This window comes from Sus scrofa, chromosome 2 (genome assembly GCF_054392235.1).
Source record: "Sus scrofa isolate SSC_HxYL_T2T_F1_AM1 chromosome 2, Sscrofa_HxYL_maternal_Yorkshire_Landrace_v2.0, whole genome shotgun sequence".
In the NCBI taxonomy this organism is placed as follows: domain Eukaryota; kingdom Metazoa; phylum Chordata; class Mammalia; order Artiodactyla; family Suidae; genus Sus; species Sus scrofa.
In genome coordinates, this window is record NC_139384.1 from 2,043,008 (window position 1) to 2,063,490 (window position 20,483).

The 20,483-nt window shown below is 64.7% G+C and overlaps 2 protein-coding genes across 28 annotated transcripts in view; one reads left to right on the forward strand and one right to left on the reverse strand.

Annotated features, from left to right (window-relative positions):
• Window positions 1-3,458: 3,458 nt before the first annotated feature.
• CDKN1C (cyclin dependent kinase inhibitor 1C) lies at window positions 3,459-5,921 on the reverse strand. 3 transcript variants are annotated; one of them, XM_021082622.2, is made up of 4 exons: window positions 5,779-5,921; window positions 4,936-5,597; window positions 4,272-4,408; window positions 3,459-4,168 (listed from the first exon to the last, which is right to left on the reverse strand). In XM_021082622.2, exons 2-3 carry the CDS (start codon window positions 5,585-5,587, stop codon window positions 4,275-4,277), a joined length of 786 nt encoding a protein of 261 aa, XP_020938281.2. In that variant the 5' UTR covers window positions 5,588-5,597; window positions 5,779-5,921; the 3' UTR covers window positions 3,459-4,168; window positions 4,272-4,274. The 3 variants fall into 3 exon arrangements, with proteins under 3 accessions (XP_020938281.2, XP_084866006.1, XP_084866005.1); XM_085009880.1 differs by having other exon boundaries at window positions 4,936-5,629; XM_085009879.1 differs by having other exon boundaries at window positions 4,936-5,824.
• Window positions 5,922-11,357: 5,436 nt separating this feature from the next.
• Window positions 11,358-20,483, forward strand: part of SLC22A18 (solute carrier family 22 member 18) — a 30,537-nt gene continuing 21,411 nt past the window's right edge. For 5 of the 25 annotated variants that reach the window (XR_014836561.1, XM_085009857.1, XM_085009858.1 and 2 more), the window contains exons 1-2: window positions 17,815-17,886; window positions 18,682-18,899. Coding sequence is in view for 21 of the 25 variants with exons in the window: in XM_085009857.1 (XP_084865983.1) it covers window positions 18,756-18,899 (144 nt within the window). In the remaining 4 variants the exon portion in view is untranslated. Of the gene's footprint in view, window positions 11,695-12,427; window positions 12,627-13,590; window positions 13,828-14,481; window positions 14,605-17,080; window positions 17,111-17,814; window positions 17,905-18,676; window positions 18,900-20,483 lie in introns of those variants that run through there. The other 20 variants (XM_085009859.1, XM_085009873.1, XM_021082623.2 and 17 more) reach the window with 12 other exon arrangements.

The following is a 20,483-nucleotide window of genomic DNA, read 5'->3' on the forward strand; positions in this document are numbered from 1 at the left end:
GTGAAGGAAGCCAGGCTGAGAAGGCTGTGCCATCCCCACTATGTGCCCCTCCTCGAAGAGGCAGGACTATGGAACCAGTCAAAAGAGCTCTGCTGGTTGCGGTGGGGTGGGGGATGAAGAAGCAGAGCCCGGAGGCTTTTCAGGGCTGTGAAACCACGCCGGACAATCCTGTAAAGGTGGATGCATAGCATCCTACATCTGCCCAAACCCACAGAATAGCCAACGTGAAGGGTGAACTCTGGAGCTCCTGCCTGGCTCAGGGGGTTAAGGATCAGTATAACAGCTGTGGCGCAGGTTCCATCTCTGGCCTCGAAATGTCTGAATGCCATGGGCATGGTCCCCCCCCACCCCAAAAAAGGGTGAACTCCTATATAAAACATACACTTCAGTTCCTATTTTCATAATGTAGGAAAGCAGGTTTCCTTTAATGAGAGATTGCTCCCGAGACAGCATCGGGGGAAAGCAGATGGAACCAGGGGGCTGGCCGTGCTGGGCTGCGTCCTGGCTGGTACTCTGCCAGGGAATGACCTGGGCAGGTGGCTTTGTGTCTCTGAGCCCCCTCGTCCTCACCTGGAGCATGGAAAGCTGGTGGGAGGACTAAGCACGGGTCCTGGCGTCCCCGGGGCCCGGCTGAGGGTGACAGGGGAGGCCTGTCCGAAAGTGAGGGCTCTCCCCTCTCCTTACATGGAACCCGGTTCCTCAGAGGCCTCCCCCGCCACTTCCCCATCCCCTCCCCCCTCACCCCATCAGCTGTCAGATGTCCCTTGCTGGTGGGGTTGGAGGAGGCTTCCTGACACCGAGGCTTGAAACAATAGCCCCTGGCCCGGGGCTCAGTCTTGTTTACTTCCAAAACCACCACTGCCTCTGCCGCTGCTTGCTTATCAGGTTTTGTGATGTCACCTCCCACCGCAGAGGCAGCTCCTGCTCGGGGGGGATTGGGTCCATCTCCTTCAGCGCCCCATCTCTGGTGCCCAGAGCAGTGCCTGGCAAGCTGGAGGTACTTGGAATATTTGCCAGCCTGGCACCTGTCCCTGGATGGCCCCACTTCCCCCTCCACCCAGCAGCCTTAGGATGCTTTTGAAATTGGCCTTGGCTTGGAGTTCCCATCATGGCTCAGCCGTTAGCGAACCTGACTAGCATCCATGAGGACACAGGTTCGATCCCTGGCCTCGCTCCATGGGTGGAGGATCCGGTGTGGCTGTGAGCTGTGGTATAGGTCGCAGATGTGGCTCGGATCCCATGTTGCTGTGGCTCTGGTGTAGGCCGGCAGCTACAGCTCCCATTAGACCCCTAGCCTGGGAACTTCCATATGCCCCAAGTGCGGCCCTAAAAAGACAAAAAAACCAAAAAAAAAAAAAAAAAAAAAATTTGCCTCGGCTTCTGTCACTCTTCTTTCATTGCCCCCAAGGGCTCCCTACTGCCCACAGGTAAAATCCAAGAGTCGATGCCAGCCCATCAGCCCCAGGAAGGCCCAGGAGGCCAGGGGAGACTGGGCAGTAGACCCCGAAAGGCAGTCTTACATCGAATAATGATTAAGCCACGTAGGGGCCTGACGCCCACCCGCAAGCCAGGCCAGCACCAGAGGAGACCCGCAGGCATCCCTCTCGGCCTGGCGCTCCTGCTTCATCCGGACACTCCGACTCTAGGACACCCAGCCAGCCTGTCTCCCTCAGGGCCTCTGGCTCCCTCCTCCCGCAGGCTCAGTCCCACCTTGGCATGTGGGTGCCAACCCTTCCTATGGCTTCCCTGAATACCCAGCTGAAGTACCCTGTCCCTTCTCAGCCTCTGCCCACTGGTCATCGCGTCCTTGCTTTATGAGTAAAGGCTCGACGTTCTGTCTTCCCAGCCTGGTGCACGGGGGCTGCCCGGGTCATGGAGGTGACTCAAGACCCCTGCTTGTTCCCCCACGGAGATCAGCCTCCGGGTGTCGGCTGCGAGCTCCTGCCTGGGAGAGAAACTGGCCCGAGAAACCAGTTCCCCTTCCTGCTTTCTAGAAAGCCCCTCCGAGTGACACGAGGAGGCTGGGTGGCAGGGGGCCTGCATGCACGGGTTCTCTGCGGGGGCCGGGGCTGTGAGCATCAAATCCAGGAGCACGCCTGGCTGGCCTGCCCCACCAAGGCCCCTTCCGCAGCACTGTGTTTGGGGCCGAGGACAGGGCTGGGGAGGGGTCTGCCCAGGCAGACCCTGTCCTTAGTAACCAGTGGTCCTTCAGGCAGATCACTGATGCCTGGGGGCTCCCCGCTCAAGGCGCAGCTGCTGTCCTCCTCCCTCTCAGCCAGGCTGAGCTTCCACCTGGTCACATGGGTGGGCGTCGGGGAGGCCCCCACCCCAAAGGGGAGATGAGAAGCCAGAAGTCACACCTAGGCAGGTCTAATTCCCGCACTGTGTCCAGGCCGAAGGCGGCAGGGCAGGGCAGGGCCCCCCTCATTTTCCAGGGGCACATTCTCAGCAGTGTCCAGCCCCAGCGGGGCCTCGGGGCCAGTCGGGCTCCCTCCTCTCCACCCTTTCTGGCAACTGGGGGGCGGGGTAAGTTAAGCGCATGCCGAAACCGCATTTCCAAGATCAAGGCTTGAGCCGAGCCTTTGAACCTGATCTGCGGGGGACATCGGTGTCCTCAACAGCCCCCCAAAACAGCAACCTAGAAAAATGCACCACCGCTGCTCCGCTTCTCCCAGCCTCAGGCACAGCGAAGATGCTGCCAGGCGTCCGTTTTTGCTATTTCACGTCACCCTTTCCGTTGTAAGCCATAATTTTCAGAGGTTTATAGGTCAGCTATAAAAAAAAATAAACCTCTCCTTTTGACAAAAAAGGGAGCACTTTGAAACTAGAAGGCTGGTGGGTGCATGGGTGGACCCAGGCCTGAGTTCTTCCAGCAAAACGTCCTGGGAGCCCGCCCACCCCACCCCCACCTGGCAGGGGCCGTGTGTCATCTCCCCCCCCATCGTGCAGGCCTGCAGGCCGCCCCTCCCCAACTGCTGGCTGGCTTACAAAGGCCAGGAACACATCAGGGGTCCTGAGGCCCCACCCTGGGGAACCAGGCCACAAAGCTGGGGCCTTTGGAGCCATTGGGGCTCCACCTTGCGCGGGGCCTGAAGAATTGAAAGCTCAGGTCCCTGCTGCTCAGGCCAGCAGGTGCCACAGGAGCCCCACTGGGGCTCGGCCCAAGGGAGGTGGGGTGTGGGTGGCTTCCTTGGAAGCTCGGTCTGGCGCACAGCCCTCATGGGGGGGCGGTGGTTGGGTGGTGTGCGTGTGTGAGACATGGAGAGCGAGGGCGGGGCCGCTCATCCCTAAATTAGGGGCCTGGGGCAGGTGGGCGTGGGCCAGCCCTGCCAGGAGAAAGTCCCCCTGCCTGGGGGGGGGGACTAGAAAATATCCTGGGCTGCCCCCTGGGTTCTAGCTCCCTAACTTTTGGGGGTGCCAGAGGAGAAAGCTGAAGGCAGTACAAGCACACACGGAGCTGAGTTGCAGCATTTTTCGGCCTCTTTATTTAGAACCCGGCGGACGAGGAGCCGGGGCAGTGGTGCAGACGGCTCAGGAACCATTTTTTTTTTTTTTTTAACAGATTTGTCTTCAAGTTTAAAATAATCATAATAATAAAAAGAGACAGCGAAAGCGCGAAGAGACTGCAAGCTAGATGGGCTTGTACGGCAGCTACAGCTTGGGAGCGACCCTCCCCCCAGAGTCCGCTACAAAAATAAATTTACATTTGTCGATAACCAGATGCGGGTGACGTGCCTTTGGCATAACCAATAACCGAGCTATTGCGTGGCAGAGCGGCCCACGCCTCGACATAAATAGAAAATATAAGTTAGTATAACTTTAAAAACTTTTTGTACAAATATACATGTTTTTTTCTTTTTTCCTTTTTTTTGTTTTTCTTTTTTTTTCTTTTTTTTTTTGCACTGAGTTTCAGCAGAGATTAAACATTTTATATAAATGACTCTTAAAGCTTTACACCTTGGGACCAGTGTACTCCTCGTGCAGAATACATTTAGATATAAAAGACGTTATTAATACATTGCACAGTTTTCAAACTTTAAACAAAACCGAACGCTGCTCCGTGGCAGCTGCCGCCGGTTGCTGCTACGTGGACGGTCCCAGCCGAGGCCCAGCGCTCCTCTCCTGTCCGCTGCCCAGCGGGCTCCCTCGGGGCTCTTTGGGCGCGAGGCTGCGGGAGAGAGGTGCGGTGAGCCAGGAGAGGAGACAGAGCGGCCGCGAGGGCGCCGCGGGGCGGCCCCTCCCCGCCCGCGCGCCCGGGCCGCCGCACTCACCTCTCATCGCAGCCGCTTGCGCGGGGTTTGCTCAGCCGAGCCGACGGCTGGAGCGGCGCCAGGCGCGGCGCATCCCGCGGGAACCTCGTTCGACGCCTTGGCCTCGGGCGCGGGTCTCTTGCGCTTGGCGAAGAAATCTGCGGGCGACAGCGCGCGCAGCGGGTCAGGGCGGGGCCGGCCGGGGAGCCCAAGAGGGGGCCGGGAGGGGGCGCGGGCGGCAGGCCGGCCGAGGTGGGGGCGCCGTCCCCGCCCGCGCCGAGGTCCGCGGCGGGTCAGCTTTGTTTACGTCGCCGCGCAATGTGCTGTGTAAGCATTTCCCCTTGTCCCGCGGCCAAGACCCCCGGGGCTACCGCCGCTCTTAACCCCCTCCGCGCCGCGATCGCCGCGCCCGGCCGCGCCCGGGGAGGGGCGCCAGCGGCCGGGGCGACGGTCGCGCTCCGAGGGGGCCAGAGCGCGCCCTCCCATCCCTCCCCCGTGAGCCTTTCGAGAGCACAACAGGGTGGGGACCGGGTGCGGGCGCAGCCGCGCCCCGCGCGCTGCGGGCCCTTTAATGCCACGGAGGAGGCGGGGACCAAGTGAGGCCCCCGAGGGCCGAGGAGCCCGGCCGGCCGGACAAAGCAGGGCCGGGCCGGGCCGGGCCGGGGCGGGGCTGCGCGGGACTCACCGGAGATGAGAGGCCCGGACAGCTTCTTGATCGCGGCGCCTCCGGCGGCGGCAGTGGTGGCAGCGGCGGCGGCGGCAGTGGCGGCGGCGGCGGCGGCGGCGGCAGCGGTGTTGGCAGTGGCGGCAGTGCCCGGCGCGGGGCGCCCCGAAATCCCTGAGTGCGGCGGCTCGGCTAGGGGCTCCTGGCTGCGCGGCGGCGAGACCGCCTCCTGCTCAGCGCTCTCCTGCGGCGCCGGGGCCGGGGCCGGGGCGGGCGCGACGGCGGGGCCGCTGGACGGCGGCTCAGGCGCCTCCCCGAGGCCGTCGAGGGACTCATCGGCCGGCGGCCCGGGGGGCGGGCTATCGCTCGCGCCGTCCGGGCGCGGACGAGGCGCCAGGAGCAGGCGACAGCGCCCCACCTGCACCGTCTCGCGGTAGAAGGCGGGCACGGAGTCGCTGTCCACCTCGGTCCACTGCAGGCGCCCGGGGCCCCGCAGTGGCACGTCCTGCTGGAAGTTGTAGTCCCAGCGACGCTGGTCCTCGGCGCTCAGCTCAGCCAGACGGATCTGCAGCTCACGACTCAGCTCCTCGTGGTCCACCGGCCCGAAGAGGCTGCGGCAGGCGCTGGTGCGCGCGAACAGGGGAAAGGTGCGGCGGGCGACGAGGCGCTCCATTGCCAACACGCTGCGGAGACACACGTCGGACAAGTCCGAGGGCTGCGCGGGCCGGGCGGCGGGAGAGGAGGAGAGAGGAAAAGGAGGAAGAGGAGAGGAAAGGAGGGCGGAGGCCGGGAGCAAGTGAGACCCCGAGTAGCCGGAGTCTGCATTTGCAAAGGGACGCAGCGGGAGGGCGGCGCGGCGGCTACCTGGCTGTCGGGCCGTGGACTGCTCCTGAGTCTCGTTCGCTGTGTCGTCCGGCCGGCGGCCGCGCCCCCTCAGTGCCTGTCCTCGCTCGCTAGGCTGGCTCTGGCCTGGCTGGCACCCACCGAGCGCAGAGCACTTGGCCTGTGGAACGCCCAGTCCTCGCGCGCCCCTTTATACGCGAGGGTCCCACCCCCCCCACCCTCCGGGCGCGGGCCCCGCTGCTATTAGCATAATGTAGTATTTTCAGTTTCAACAACACCGCGGCGATTGGCGGGCGCCGCGCTCCCCCCGCCCCTCTGGCGGCCCGGCCCCCGCCCGCCGCCCATTGGCCCTTTGCACACACCCACCCGAGGGCGGGGCGGGGCGCGAGGGCCGATTGGCGGGGCGCGGGGCGCGCGCAGTGGCGGGGAGGGGGCGGGGCGCGGGGCGGAGCCCGAGTTAAAGGGCGCTGCGGGCGGTAACGTGACACCGCGGCGCCCCGCCCCCTCGCCCCATTCCCCCACCCCCCCGCGCTCCCGCCCCACGCCGGCTCCTTTGTCTGCAGGCGGGGGCTGCTGGGCTGCGGTGGCGCGGGCGCCCCCCTTCGGCCGGAGGGAGCGCTCTCCCCGGCTTGCGGCGACAGCCGCTCGCAGGACCGGCATCCGGCCTGGCCCCGCTCGCCGCCCGAGGGGCTCCCAGTCCCGCCGCTCCCGCTCGCCCTTTCGGGCCTCCCGCGCCAGCTGACGAGCCTCTAACCCGCCGCGGCCAGCTCGTCCTTGGCTGGAGCTAGATGGGGTCTTCGGCTGCCCCCGCGCGACCTGTTGCGCGGGAGGCTTATGTCCCTGGAAGGGTTCCGCGCACCTGGAGCCCTGACACACCTGCTGGCCCTAAGGTCCACGCGCGGGGAGAGGAGATTGGGGGACCAGGGGGCGGGAGGCTCTGCTCCGCTCTTTCTCCAAGAGCGAAGCCGCGGGCCCATCGAGACCGGCTCTTCATCGCCTGGAGCCAGGTCTGTTAGTTCTTGGGGGCTGCCCTCCCTGCCCGGCAGATGGACACCTGGCTTTGCCCTCCTGAGCTATGCCCACCATGCCACTGCGTCGGTGCTCAGCCACCTCACGCCTGGGCCAGGCTGCAGCCACACCAGGCTGCCCAGGCTGGCCTGCTGGACGCTCTTGTGCTGGATGGTATTGGACGGGGCACTGGAGGCTTCTACACAGGGGTGGGCCTGGCCCGGCCTGCCTGGGGCCCTGACTGAGTATTGCTGATCCTCTGGCCCAGCCTTATCCCTTGTCACACAGGAACTACCCCCGCCCCCGCCGAGGGGTTGGGGGGCAGTGGTGGGCAGGCACCCAGACAGCCCTGCTTCAGCTGCTTCCAGGGGCGGTACCTCTCTTCGACCTCCGGGACGGCTAGCACCCTCTCGGTTGGGCCCTGTAGTCATTGTTGGTTGGGAAAGTACGCCCCTAAGAATGCGTGACAGGGCATGCAAGCCAGTGGGCTCTGCCATAGTGCCAGGGAGAGAGGCCAGCCCAGAAAGGGGAGGCCCTGCCAGGCAGGGCCCATGACCCACTCTCCTGCTCCTTGGTAGGCCCCTGACCCTCCTCCGTGGCCATCCCTACTGGGAGAGGCCACAGGAGACCATTAGTTTCTGCTGATTTCCCCTGGGCTCAGCCTGCCCAGGCAGGAAGGGGGACAGCCGAGCAGCGGCTGGTGGGCCCACCGGAGCCCTGAGCTCTCAGCCCTGTCCCAGGTGAGCCTGTGACCTCGGTGAGAGAGGCAGGTAAGGCGACTGGACCTCCACCTGCCTGCCTCCCCCAAAGGCTCAGGGGGGTGCCAGGATACTGCAGGGCTGGCGCTCCGTGATAGCATGCAGATGTGTCCTGGAGGGGGATCAGGAGAGGCAAGCTTTAAGGTGAGGCGGGGGACAGGGCAGGGAAGCAGTCCGGATAAGACAGGGCAGGTGGCCCGCGCTCAGCTCTTCATAGCAGGACCGAAGCTGACCATTCGTGTTGGCGTCTTTATTCTGGTTTGTACACTGCATTGCAACTTTCCCACAGCAAGTACAGATGCTCCAATATTTTTATTTTCGGGAAAACAAGATGACAAGGGCTCCCCTGGCCCCTCGGACCCCTTGGGTGGAGCCCATCTCATCTGGCCTGGGCTCAGGAGGCAGGACCTCACCCCACCCTCATGCCACAGCCACACCAACCTCCCCAGGGACCATGCGCACAGGACACGTGGGTAATGACCACAAAATGTGGAACCACATGGCCGCAAGGATTTCCCAAGAGGTCGTCGGGACGCCCTGTTGTGGCCATCCCGGAGGGCAGGCCAGGGAAGGGGCCACCCCCAGCCCCAGCTGGGCCACCGGGCTGTCTGCCTTCCAACACAAGGAAAGCCACCTCACTCACAGCCCGGCCCTGGACACCCAGAGGAGCCAGCACTCTCCTCGCTGGCAGGGACTGCCCCGTGGTGTAAGTACCTACCTGCCCTGGGCCCCCCAAGAGCAGGGGACCTGGTGCACGCTTAATGAATTAGCAGGAGCTGGCCCTGCCTCAGGCCTCCGTGCAACCCTGATCCCCCTCCACTGTCCGGGGACAGGCTTGGGAAGGCCACTCCTGCTGCCTTTGAGGCACACTGGACACCTCCATGGGTGCCAGCTGAGTGCAGGCAGGTGGGTCCCGGGGCCTCCACAGTGACAAGCCCAGCAGCATGTGACTCAGGGTCCCACGTCCGAGGACTGAGAGTGGATGTCCCATATGCGTCAGGCCCCACAGCGAAGCGGCTGTGCAGCCCACCGCCAGCCAGCCCATGTGTTCCTGGATCCCTTGCTGGGCCTCACCTGTTTTACAGGGAAAGGACCAGAAAGCGGGAGACCTGGAGCCTGGAGCCTGGGTAAACCACCAGGGTAAACAGCAGGGTTGGGACCCACCCTCCCTCAGCTGCCTGGCTTCCTACTCATATTTCTCCAGGGACCATGGGGACACCTCTCTCAGCCACCTCTTTAAGGCAGGCAGGTGACCTCTGAGTCTGGGACCTTGAATTTGATCAAAGGTGGTCCTCACTGGCTTAGGGAACCTGCTGGTCCCTGGAGTGGGGTGGGTCCCCCAGCCAGGGACTCACAGGGAGGAGGCAGCCGAGGGGCGGAGGGCTGGGAGGCGGGCACTGAGAAGAGGCCCAGTCCTCCATCCAAGGGGCTCTGAAGCCAGCGAACATCTGTCTAGGTACAACAGCCAAGCTCTACTTCTGTAATTAAAAATGTATCGGAAGGAAAAAAGCATACAAAAGGAACAATGTTTGTGCACACAGCAGAACCGGGAGGGCCGCGGCTCCTGCAGCCCCCCCACATCCCGGGTGTTGGGAGCCAGGAGCCTATTTGCAGGGGCGGGGGCGGGGGCGGGGGCGGGAGCGGGAGTCAGTCATAGGCGCCGGCCCCCCTGCTGGCATCCAGCCTCTGCATCGCTGTAGCTCTCAACTTGTCCAGCTGAGGAGCCGAGGCAAAGCCTGGAGCCGGTTACCAAACCTTTGCCTTCTGGGCACACAGGAAAGACCGCGTCCCCAACCTCATTGTAGCTGGCAGGGGTGGGGGTGGGGGCGCGCCGTCGGTTCTGGCCACAGAACCTGAACGGCACTGCTCTGCACGCTTCCAGGCCGGACCCACCGAAAGCGAACAAGCCCCTCTCCCCCTCCCCTCCCCTCTGCGGGCCAGGGAGGGACCCCCGGGGACCGCGGAGGCTGCAGTGGGGTGGGGGGTGGCAGGAGCCCTGAAAGACCGCGCTGGGCAGAACCACCGCCCCCACCAGCGCCCTCTGCACACCCACCTGACCGTGATGGGAGTGAGAAATGCACTTGTTTTGCATCTTAAACCACGAAAAAAATGGGGGTTGGCTGTTGTTACAGACACTACATGCTGGCCCAAGTGAATGGCTGAACCTGGTCCCCGGTCCCGGGAGGGGCATCCTCAGCCGCCTGCTGCCCCCTAGCGGCTGACCTCCGCACGCGCAGCTCTCTGGCTACTCCAAACCTCCCTTCTCCTGGGGAACCCCACTGGGGCGGTGAGCGCTGGGTGCGCCCCAAGACCCTGCAAAGGGCATCTTGTCGGTTCTCCTCCAGGAAGCTCCTGACTGCTGTCCAGAGCGCTGCCCCTCTGAGGTGTCTGGAGGGAAATTACAAATGCTGACCACACCCCTACCTTGAGGCTGGCCCGGCACCAGGGCTGGGCTCCTTGCCTCATTTAATCCCTCCAAGAACCTACCGAGCGAGGCGTTTTGAAGCAAGAGACCGGTGCTCAGAGGGGTTAAGCAGCCTGCCTGAGATCACACAGCGCTCAGTGGGAGCTGATTTGTGCCTCTGGCCCAGCTCCGAGCCCCTCCACGGGACTTCCATGAGGGGCTAGTAGGCGCAAAAGCAGGAGAGGAGAGAGGTGGAGGGTCCGCAGGGGTCGCTGACATGCCCCCTGCAAAGCCCTGGAGCCAGGAGGGGCTCTGAGGGGTGCAGCCCTGCCCCGGGATGGCTGACCCCTGGGGCGTGTCCCACCAGGAAGGGGGCAGAGCTCCTGCTGAGCCAGGCCGCCCTCCCCTGTGCAGATCTTAGCTTGGCCACCCCGAGCCCACCCTACCCGGCCAGGCCCTCGCTGCCCCACCACCACCTCTCCCAGCGGGCCCGGGGAGTCCTCACGGCCTGGCAGGGCCACCCCTTCAGCCTCAAGGAGCATCACCGGGCCATGCACTTCATCAGGGGCCTGGACAGGCCTGGCAGAGGAGGCCCCTGCCCCTCTGAGCCTCGCCTCCCCCTCTGTCGGATGGGCCCAGAGGCCCCAGGGCTGTGTGGAGTTACAGATTAACTAGCCAGCCCCTCCGCGCTGCCGGCGCAGGGGGAGGTTTCCCGGCGCCCTTGGCGGGGGCCCAGGGCCGCACAGCGGGCCTGTTCCTCCCGCACCGAGTTCCCGCGCTCGGCTGGCCCCGCCCCCTGCCCCCCCCCAAGGACGCGCTGTTCTCGGGGCGGCTGCCAGGCACGTCCTCCGCAGGTGCCGGCCTCCTGTCCCACAACACGGATCCAAAGCTCCGATTACAGGGACTGCCTTGTGCTGGGGTCTGGGCCAGGGTCCTCACTCCCCCAGAATCACAGGAGGGACTAGGCAGCCTGGGGCGGGGGGGCAGGGAGGGCTGGGACTGGGAACAACCCTGGGCGGGGAGCTCCTGCCCCCATCTCCAAAATGGCCAGGGGCTGCCTCCCTTGGGGCCTCACGCAGGGGGAGATCTCGTCCCACCTTGCCTGAGGCTTGGCTGACTTCAGCGCCAAAGGCCGCAGGAGACCCTGGATCCCTGGTCACCCGAGGCTCCAGATAGACCCTCCCAGGGTCTCGGGGCCTGTCCCAGGCACCCTCTCTGGTCGGCTGAGTCCACCCTGCCGCCCTCCGCCTCCTCCCCACCCCCAGGACACAGGCCCGAGGCTCACCTTGCCAGGGGAACAGCCAGGAGAATGCGTCGGGAATAAGCAGATGCCCCCTTCCCAGCTCTCATGCCAGCCATGCCCCCCAACTTCCCGTCCAGTCCTCTGGAGCTAATGGGGTCCCCTGTGAGTTGGCCTCTTCTGCCCACAGGGTACACCAGGGACCCCACCTCCCACTTAGCACGCAGCACCTCCCCGTGGTGTTCAGAGGGGCTGAAATGGCCGGAGAGACTGAGGATCCATAGCAGGCCCCGCCCCCGCGGTCCTGGAGGAAGGGGAGGCAGGGCCTTCCTCTGAGGCCTTCCTTGAGCTCCTAGGACGCGGCCACACTGGGATGTCGCGGAGCGGGCCCCCACCGCGGTCGGGGCAGGAGGCAGCAGCCGCCCATCCACGGTCAGGCGCAAGGACAGCCCTCGCCAGTGTGTCACCCTCCCGGCCACTCGTGCTCCACAGTCAGCCAAGCCCCACAGCCCGGCTGGCTTTCCAAGGTGGGCAGCCGCTCATGAGAACCGACCGAGGCCACTTCTCCCCGAGCCAGGGCTGCGCAGAGCAGGGGCTCAGCAGGAGGGGTGCCTGTCCCCACCCTCCCCCGATGGCCCCGGGGCAGGGGGGCTGAGGCAGGGGCAGCTGCAAACGTCCTGGCGCTGAGCTGAGCAGCAGCCCCTGGGCGGTGGGCCAGGCAGCCCAGGCCTCCCCCCAGGGCCCGCCGCAGGCTAGAGGCTCAAAGCTGGGCGCCTGCTGCCCCCTGGTGTCCACAGGCGGCACCACCACCAGAAGCCCACCTGCCCTGCCCTTTGGGGACCCCCGGCCCTGCCTGCCCACCTCATTCATTCCTCGCTCCCTGGGGTGACTCGGGCAGGGCCTCACTTTCTGTGACCCCAAGTATCCTTAAGTCAGAGATTGGGGGTGGGGTTCTGCCCCATGTGGTCCATCTAGGCCATGGAGGGGAGGGGGCTTCATTTTCAAAAACAAGCCCCGCACCCCCAAGTGCTGGGGGGGGAGGTCACGCACACCTTAGTGAGAAACGGTGCGCGGCCTCCCCTGTCTCAGGGTGGGCAGGGGGCCGCGGAGCCCCGGCGCAGGGAGGGAGAGGGGACAGAGAAAGCGGCCACAGACCCCAGGTGAGGGTCCCCGCCTCCCCCCTCCCCCCTCCCCCCCCTCCTCTCTGCCGCCCCTCAGCCCCTCCTCATCCCCAGCTCCTCCTCTTCCTCTTCCTGCCAGGTCCTGCTCAGGGCCAGGCCTCACGGTGCCCTCTGCCCTCTGCCTTGGTTCCGCTGGTCAGAGCCCCGGCCTGGGCCTCTCCGCCAGGCCTGCACCTGGCTGGCCCTGCCTGCCACCGCTGCAGGGCCTGGCCGGCCACATGTGGACCTTCCTTTGTGAAGCACAGCTGGAGCCTGCTCCGCCGGACCAGGACAAACCAGTAATCACAACCCCGTCCCGGGCCGGGAGCTCGGGCCTGGCGGGCATCTGGGCAGACCCAGGCCCTCGGGGCAGGAGCGCTCAGAGGAGACAGCGGGCTTGAAGGGAGGAGGGTCCCCGCACCCCCAAAATAAACCTACACCCTAAGGGAAGCGTGGGGGCTGCCAAAGGAGCCACCCACAGCCAGGCACAAACCCTGAGCCTCCCCCACTCCCGGGGTGGTCCTGCTATGCTGGTGGGAAGCGGGGTGCCGCCAGCGACCCCCCAGCAGGGGCCACTCCAGATTTGGGATGAGGGGGAGGAGCCTGGAAAGGGGGGGTCCCAGGCAGGGAGGTGCCATGCCCGGGCCCCCAGGGCCTTCGTAGCTGGTGCCCCAAGAGTGAGCAGGGCATGAGCTGGGTGGGGGCTAGAGGGACCCGCAGGCTCCTGTGGCCCAGGAGCTGTGGCTGAAGGCACCGGGAGCCCCCGAAGTGTCTGCCTGGGGGTCCAGGGTCCTGTGGTTGAGGTGCAACCAGCAGAGGTTGGGAGAGAAGAGAGGAAGGCGCGCAGGCATTAATAAGGGGGTGCAGGCCCGGGGCTGGGGGCCTGGGAGAGTCCAGGTCAGCAGGCTCTGGGGCCCGGGATAGGGGCAGGGAGGGAGCAGAGGGAGGGCCTCGTGGGGCTGGAGTGCAGGGGGTGAGAGGCGGCAGACCCTTGCTGGGGAACAGCAGGGTATGGCCACAGCCCACCGCAGCCCCCAGTATGCCAGTGGGCCCAGAGTCCCACTGGTGGCATCTGGCTTTTCCAGCTCTGGCCACTCCATGCCGGCAGCCTTCACAAAGCGAGAGGGATGGGGCAGGTGGGGGCCATTGTCCAGGGGCAAATCTGCTGGCTTTGGGGCCATGCAGCATGACTGCCCCTTCCTGGCTGTGTGACCCTTGGGAAACTGCTTAACCTCTCTGTGTCTCTGCTTTCTCATCCGGAAGGCATGTCTGTGTGTGCCTGGCACCAGAGCCCCCTCTGATCACCCTCCGCATCATCGGTCTCTCCCTCCAGACCTGGGCGGTGGGCAGGGCACAGCTGAGCAAAGATGACCCCAACAGCTGCCTCTGCAGACTGGACATCCGCTCGGAGCCCAGGGGCGTGGGCTGGCAGAGAGACCCAGACCCCAACAAAGGCATTGCTCCCCCCAGATCTCACGGGGTTCCCTAACAAACTGTCAGGTAGGATGAAGCAGGATTTATACGCCAACCTTGGACGGTGTGTGCACCTGTCCAGGGGGGCTGGTGGGGTACAGTTCACCGTGACTCCACTGGCTCTGGGGGAGGGAGGAACGAGTGGTGTCCCCATTTCACAGATGGGGACACTGAGGTTTTAGAAGATGAGACGCTTGTCAAGGCCGGGTGAATCATGGAGGCATCAGGGGGCCACAGGCCACGGGCAAGGGCAGAAATACAGGAGGGCGCTGCCAGGATATAGGCAGGCAGAGGGACCAACTGCCCCGTGAGGCGGGTCCAGGACAGCTTCGCAGGGCTGTGACCGAGTCCCACTGATGCAAGGGGCAGGGCTAGAAGCTGGGGCTATTTCTCATACTTCCCGTTTGCGAAATACATGCGAGGCGTGGCAGCCCCAGGGCTGAGCAGCGGACCAGAGGCCCTGGCGCGGCGGTGGGGGGGGGGGCTAGAAGTTTACCTACCAGGGCCCCGGGGGGCTGAGAGCAGGTAAGGGATGCTGCCGCTCTCCGCCTCTTGAGAGGTCAGCCCGGCTGCCCCCAGGGAAACTGAAGGCATCCCATCCAGGCAGAGGGAGACAACAGTGCCAGCGGGGGGGGGGTCTATAGGGTAAGAAGGGCTGCCTGGGCTTGACTTCTCCCCCAGTGACCTGGAAGTCCTTCCTGCTTCTTCCTGGAGTCTCTACCGAGGTCCCGCTGCAGGAATTTTCCAGAAGACGCTGGATGTGGGATGCACGCTCAGAACACTGGGCAGTCCCTTCTACAGGGGGTGAGAGACCAGGACGCGGTGCTCGGGGGAAAGGCAGGGCCCCTCCAAGTCCTGCTGGCATGTGCCCCATGGCGGGGCCGAGGGCCGGGAGCCCTTGCTGGTCATGGACCGTGTCGGCTTCCAGCTCCCGACCTGGTGAACAGGCACGTGGCCGCTGCCACGAGCCCTGCTGTCCCATGAGGTGGGAAGCCTCCTCTCTTCCTGATTCCAGGCTGCCCCGCTGCCCTCTCCCCACCCCCACCAGGCCCTGGCCAGGCCACAGCCCCCCCACCCCCCTACAAGCCACTCCCCCTCTGGCCTTCCTGCCCAGACGCCCCTCCTTTGAAACTGTTGTTCCTGCCTGAGTAGGGAACTTGGGGGGAGCTGTTCCTCCAGGGCACGAGACAGACGGGGCCCCGCGACCCTGCCATGTCCCCTGCCGCCACTCTGCTGCCCAGGATGGCCCCCGCCCCAGCGTCTCCCCTGCCTTCCTCTAGGTCAAAGCCCAGTGTGAGTGTCTGGACTCCAGGGTCCCAAAAGGGAGGGTGACCAGCTGGTCCCCACTATTGCATGGAAAGCCCCATGTCCCAGGCCACCCGGGGCCTTGGTCCTTATCTCTGCTCACAGGAGAAAGTCAGGGCCACCCCACAGTGTACGCCAGCCGTCACCAGACAGCGCCCGGACGCTCAAGTTTGCAGGCCTCTCTCCTGGACGCCACTTCCAGCAAACTCCTTGGCCATGCTTCCCCACCCAGGCTGTGCCTCGCTGTCGTGGCCACTGGCCAGCACGAGCCCCTGGAGTGAGCGGCCCACAGCCCACTGTGGGGGACCCTGCCTCCCAGCACTGGCCCGGCACAGGGCGGGGCTCAGCCCCCCGGGTGGTGTCTGCAGAGGGACTTCGAACCCGCACCCCAGACCCCAGACCCCTAACCGGACTGCCTCCAAGGTGCAGCTCACAAACTGCCCCTCCTAAGGCTGTAACTTCAAGGGCAGCTATGTTGGAGCCTGAGGCAGGGGATGCTGTGACAGGCACAGACGCAGCTGTGGAGGGGACTGTGGGCGCCCCCTGCTGTCCAAGGCCTGAAACTGCGCCTCACTTGGGCCCCAGGAAGGACAGCTTCGTGGGAGACCCACCTCCCACGCTTCCCCCTCCCCCCACGCCCTGGCCCTGCCCTGGCTAAAATCTTGTTGGGGTCCCTGAAAATGTGACATTGAGGTGGGCCCTCGGGGAAGAGTAAGAGTAATAAGCGCTGTCCCAGGGACCCTCATCAACCCACTGGGTCTCCTCTCGTCCGGGGTCGGAGCCTTGCACACTATCTCTGAGTTGTGGCTCCAGCTTGGACCACAGCCCCAGGCTGCCGGCCCCCGCACCTGTGTGCTGACCCACGTCTCCAGCCCCTGGAGCACTGAGCCCCAGCAATTTCCCCCTGGAGACCCCCACACGCCCCCGCTCCTTCTCAGCTGACAAACACCATCAGGACACCCCCTCAGCTCCTCCTTCCCCCGATATGCAGACTCTCACCCTCCGCTGCCACCTCCTGTCCAAGTCAGGTCTGTAGAAGCCTCACTGCCCTGGCCCCCCCCCTTTGGTCCCTGAGCAGCACATAAGCCTGAGGTTCCTTCTAGAACAGAAGGCGAGGGAGTTCCCGTTGTGGCGCAGTGGTTAATGAATCCGACTAGGAACCATGAGGTTGCGGGTTCCATCCCTGGCCTTGCTCAGTTGGTGAAGGATTCTGTGTTGCCGTGAGCTGTGGTGTAGGTTGCAGACGCGGCTCGGATCTCGAGTTGCTGTGGCGCCTGGCGTAGGCCGGTGGCTGCAGCTCCAATTAGACCCCTACCCTGGGAACCTCCGTATACACGGGTTCAGCCCTAGAAAAGACAAAAAGACAAAAAATAAAATAAAATAAAAAATAGAACAGAAGGCGAGCTTAGCACCCTGCCGCGGCTCCAGGTACACACAGCAAACCTGCATGCTCACAGTCAGGGTATCATTCCCTTACACATTCCGCACATGCAGGCACACGCAGACACACGCAGGCACACGACTCTGTGGACTGAGTACCCAAAGCACTCGGCACAGAGCCCGGCACACAGAAGGTGCTCAGTAAATGTCGGTCGTTTCGAGGAGGCTGCCCGTTTCACAGCCCAACACCCGGCAGCAGATGCGTGGTGGGGGCCTCCAGCCCCTGGGATCCTGCCAGCTCCTCCTTAAGACTCTGCGGAGGGGTCACCTCCACTGAGAAGCCCTCCTCCCAGCCCCACGCAGACCAGCCTCACCCAGTGGAACACTCGCAGCAAGTTTCTCTGGGAGGCCGGGAGGCTGTGAAGCCCTGGGTTGGGAGCAGGCGCTGGGGCAGGGCGGAGTGTTGGTGGTGCGGCTAAGGGAGCAGCTCTCCAGCACTCCCTGGGGACCAGGAAGCTCCCTGCGTCCGGAGCCCATCTTGACAAATACTTAGGCGGATCCAATTGCCTCTGCTCCAACCAGTTCCACCCACCCACGCCCCTTGTGTGGCAGGAGGAAGAGAGTGGTGAGTAGCCGGCCCTCTCCTGCCCGCCTCACCCCCACCCCCAGACGGCAGTTCCTCCACATGGCCCGCTCTTGGGGGAGTGGGATGTGAGCCACACCCCCGCTGACTTAGGCCCCCTTACCCCTCCCTGCAAGGCCCCACAGCGCTCCCGGGATCCCTGGCTCTGCGCTTCATTGGAGGACTTTGGCCTGCCCGCCCGGGGCACCACGCTGCGCCTGTCCGCCCCACCTGTCTCAGGCTCCTCGTCCCGGCAGTCTTCTGCTCTGCTGAGCTGTAGTTAATGCCCAGCAGAGGGGACCTTAGTTTTGACATTGGCCTGGTTCTAGGCTGCAGGGCCGGACACCGGGTGCTGCGCGGTCCTGAGAGGGCATCTGGCTGCTTATCTGGGACACCCTGCCTGGACCCAAGGGGGCGTCTGTGTGCCCCCGGGGACCCTGGCTTGGGCTCTGGGTGGCTGTAAGGGGGGCGCGGCCAAGGGACAGCCTGAAGCCATGAATACCTGCGTGGGGTTGGGAGGGCGCCGGTGGGGGGGCGGGGCCCGCTGGGGGCGTATCGGGCTCGGCCAATGAGAGTGCGGAGGCCGCGCGTGGGCGGGGCCTCCCGGTGGGCCGTCCCTCGTCAACCCCGGGGGCGGACTGGAGCCCACCCCGGAGGCTGGGTATCCCAGGCCACCCTGAAAGGGCGGGTCCCCGAGCCCAGCCCTGGAAGGGCCAGACCGGAGCTCACCTCAGGAGGGCCTCTCCCGGACGGTGCCAAGCTGACCCCTGCGAAGGCAGGTACCAGAGCTCGCTCCGGTGAGGGCGGCCCCTGACCTGCTCCTCTCCGCCTCTGCCGGCTTCCCCGAGGTCCCCTCACCCCGGGATGGAAGGGCGGCTGGGCACAGCCCGAGGTCCTCTCCTCGACGTCACCCCAGGCCCGCCCCTGAGCCCGGGTTCTGAAGGCTGCCCTTGGGTCCAACTGAACAGCCAGGTGTTAATTTAGAAAAACTTTGCGGACGCGCCCATGGATCCACAGAATCTGGCTGGGGAGCAGACAGGGGCGTGTGGGGAGCAGATAGGGCCCTGCTGCAGGGGGTGAAGCCCAGCTGCCCTACCTGGGGGCCTGGGAGGCTGAGCTCTCCCCAAGTCCGACCCCCAGACTGCTCCAGAAGCCCCTCTGGTTCTGGCTGGAGGAGCTAGGCAAAGAGGCCTTACACTGGAAGCAGCTCCACAGTGTGTTGTGGGGGGACTAAACCCCCCACCCTCCCAGCACAGAGACCCAAAGCAGCCCCACACCCACAGGTGTCACCTACTTGCGCTGCAGTCAGCGACTGCTCTGGGCCTGGCTCCCTCTACAAACAGGGCACTGCACCTGGCCTGCGCTGGTGGGGAAGGTCCTTGACTCGTTCCACAGAGTCTTCTGTCGTGCAGGGGGTGGAAGGGCACTTGCCATGCTGTCCAAGAGCAAGGCTGGCCCAGGGTCATAGGCGAGTGGCTGGAGAGCCCACTGCGAGTCCTGCGGCCCTGCCCTGGCCCACAGGCCCTCTCAGCGCTGCCTGCTCCATGACTCAGCACCTTCTCCTTGCAGAGCAGGACTTTTGCCCCCTGCCTGCTCCTCCAGCTTCCAGTTCAGATCCTACAGTGTCTCCCAGCAACATCTGCCCAGGATGCGGGAAGCCGGGGCCCCCAGGGGCCAGGGCCAGTCCCCCAGAGGGACGCGTGCTCTGAGCCAGCCCCAGATCATCCTGCTCACCTACGTCCTCTCGGCCCTGGAGCTCACCTGCCTCTTCATGCATTTCTCCGTCCTGCCTGTGAGTAGTCCCTCTCGGGGCGCCCGGCCACCAGCGGGCCCTCAACCTAACTCACCTTCCATCTGCGTGCTGGCGGGGGCTGGGATGGCCGGCGCCCCTTGCCACACAGGAGCTGAGCAAGTTAGCAGACCCAGGCCCTCGGCCTCTGGACCCCCTCGCTGGCATGTCCTGGGCTCTGGCCGCACTGCCAGCGGCCGGCCGTCGGGACCGCTCCCTGCCCTGGCTGTCCTGGCTCCATTCCACCCACCCCACCTGGGGGTCTTTGCCCTATCAATTCCGGAGTCGCTGCCCAGCTCACTTCCTTGTCATACCCAGGGCCTCTTCTCAGGTGTCCTGGCAGTGGGCCCTCCCTCCCCACACCTGCCGGGCACCTGACGCCACGCCCCCTCCCCTCCACATGTCCATGCCCCACGTGCTATTTCCTGGTTTTAGGCCATTTCCATTCCCCCAGCCGGGGTGGGAGGGCGGGACTGATCCATCTCATTCCCGGCCCGGCCCGAGCAGCCGGTTGGTTTGAGTGGCCACTGTGGCTTCCTGATGCCCACCCCCACCCCCGCCCTTGCGCACACGTGATCTTGCCTTCAACCAGCCCCTGCAGCTGGCCCACAACGGCACCCAGAGCCCCAGAGGTCCTTTTCTGCCTGGTCTGGGTGGGGCCGAAGCACCAGCACTGGCCACTTTTAAAAGTCCCCCAGGGGGGAGTTCCCCTTGTGGCTCAGTAGGTTAAGAACCCAGCATAGGGTCCATGAGGATGCGGGTTCAATCCCTGCCCTCAATCAAGGGGTTAGGATCCAGCATTGCTGCAAGCTGTGGTGGAGGTCGCAGATGCGGCTCAGATCCTGCGTGGCTGTGGCTGTGGTGCAGGCCAGCAGCTGCAGGTCCAATTCATACCCCTGGCCTGGGGACCACCATATGCTGCGGGTGCGGCCCTAAAAAGAAATAATAAAGTGAAAGTTCCCCAGGAGATTCTCAGCAGCAGCCTGGGCCTGGGGATCTGGGGGGAGGGGTGTCACCTTTGTCCCCATCGCGGGCATGGCAGGGGTCCCTGGCCAAACCCAGGCCCCTTGCACTGAGTGCCTCGGTCTGAGCCCCACCACCCTCCTTAGCAGCCAGGTGGCCTGGACAGGTGCCCTGCTATCCTCATCATAAAAGGGGTGACAGCTATCCCTCCCTCAAAGGACTGGTGCTGGGGTGACGAGGGAACAGTTGACACCCAGGCACAGAACAGCTGCTGGTGCTCCCTCCCTCCCACTGGCTCTCCTGGGAGGGGCGTGTGTTTGTGCGACAAATGCTCGAAGGTACTATGAACACCTGTTCTCAGAACTCAGAGTCATGCAGACTAGACCACGTGCGCCCCCACAGCTGGCAATCCTGCGGGTTGGTGACACCCATGGACAGGAGCCAATGTGTGGTTAGACTGTGCCGCGGGAGGGGCACTGGGTGCCGCCGAGGAGTGTGGCACGTTTGGGGTCAGCAGTGACCTTGAGCAAAGTTTTCAAGGAGACACAGGATGGAGTTCCTGACATGGCTCAGCAGTTAGCAAACCCGACTAGCTTCCATGAGGATGTGGCTTCAATCCCTGGC

Bases quoted from the DNA above. Each gene is read 5' to 3' on its own strand.
- CDKN1C (XM_021082622.2), bottom strand. From the start codon at position 5,587: ATGGAGCGCCTCGTCGCCCGCCGCACCTTTCCCCTGTTCGCGCGCACC. The intron at 4,409-4,935 runs GTGAGTCCCGCG...TGTCGCCCGCAG, and splicing joins GTCCGGGCCTCTCATCTCCG to ATTTCTTCGCCAAGCGCAAG.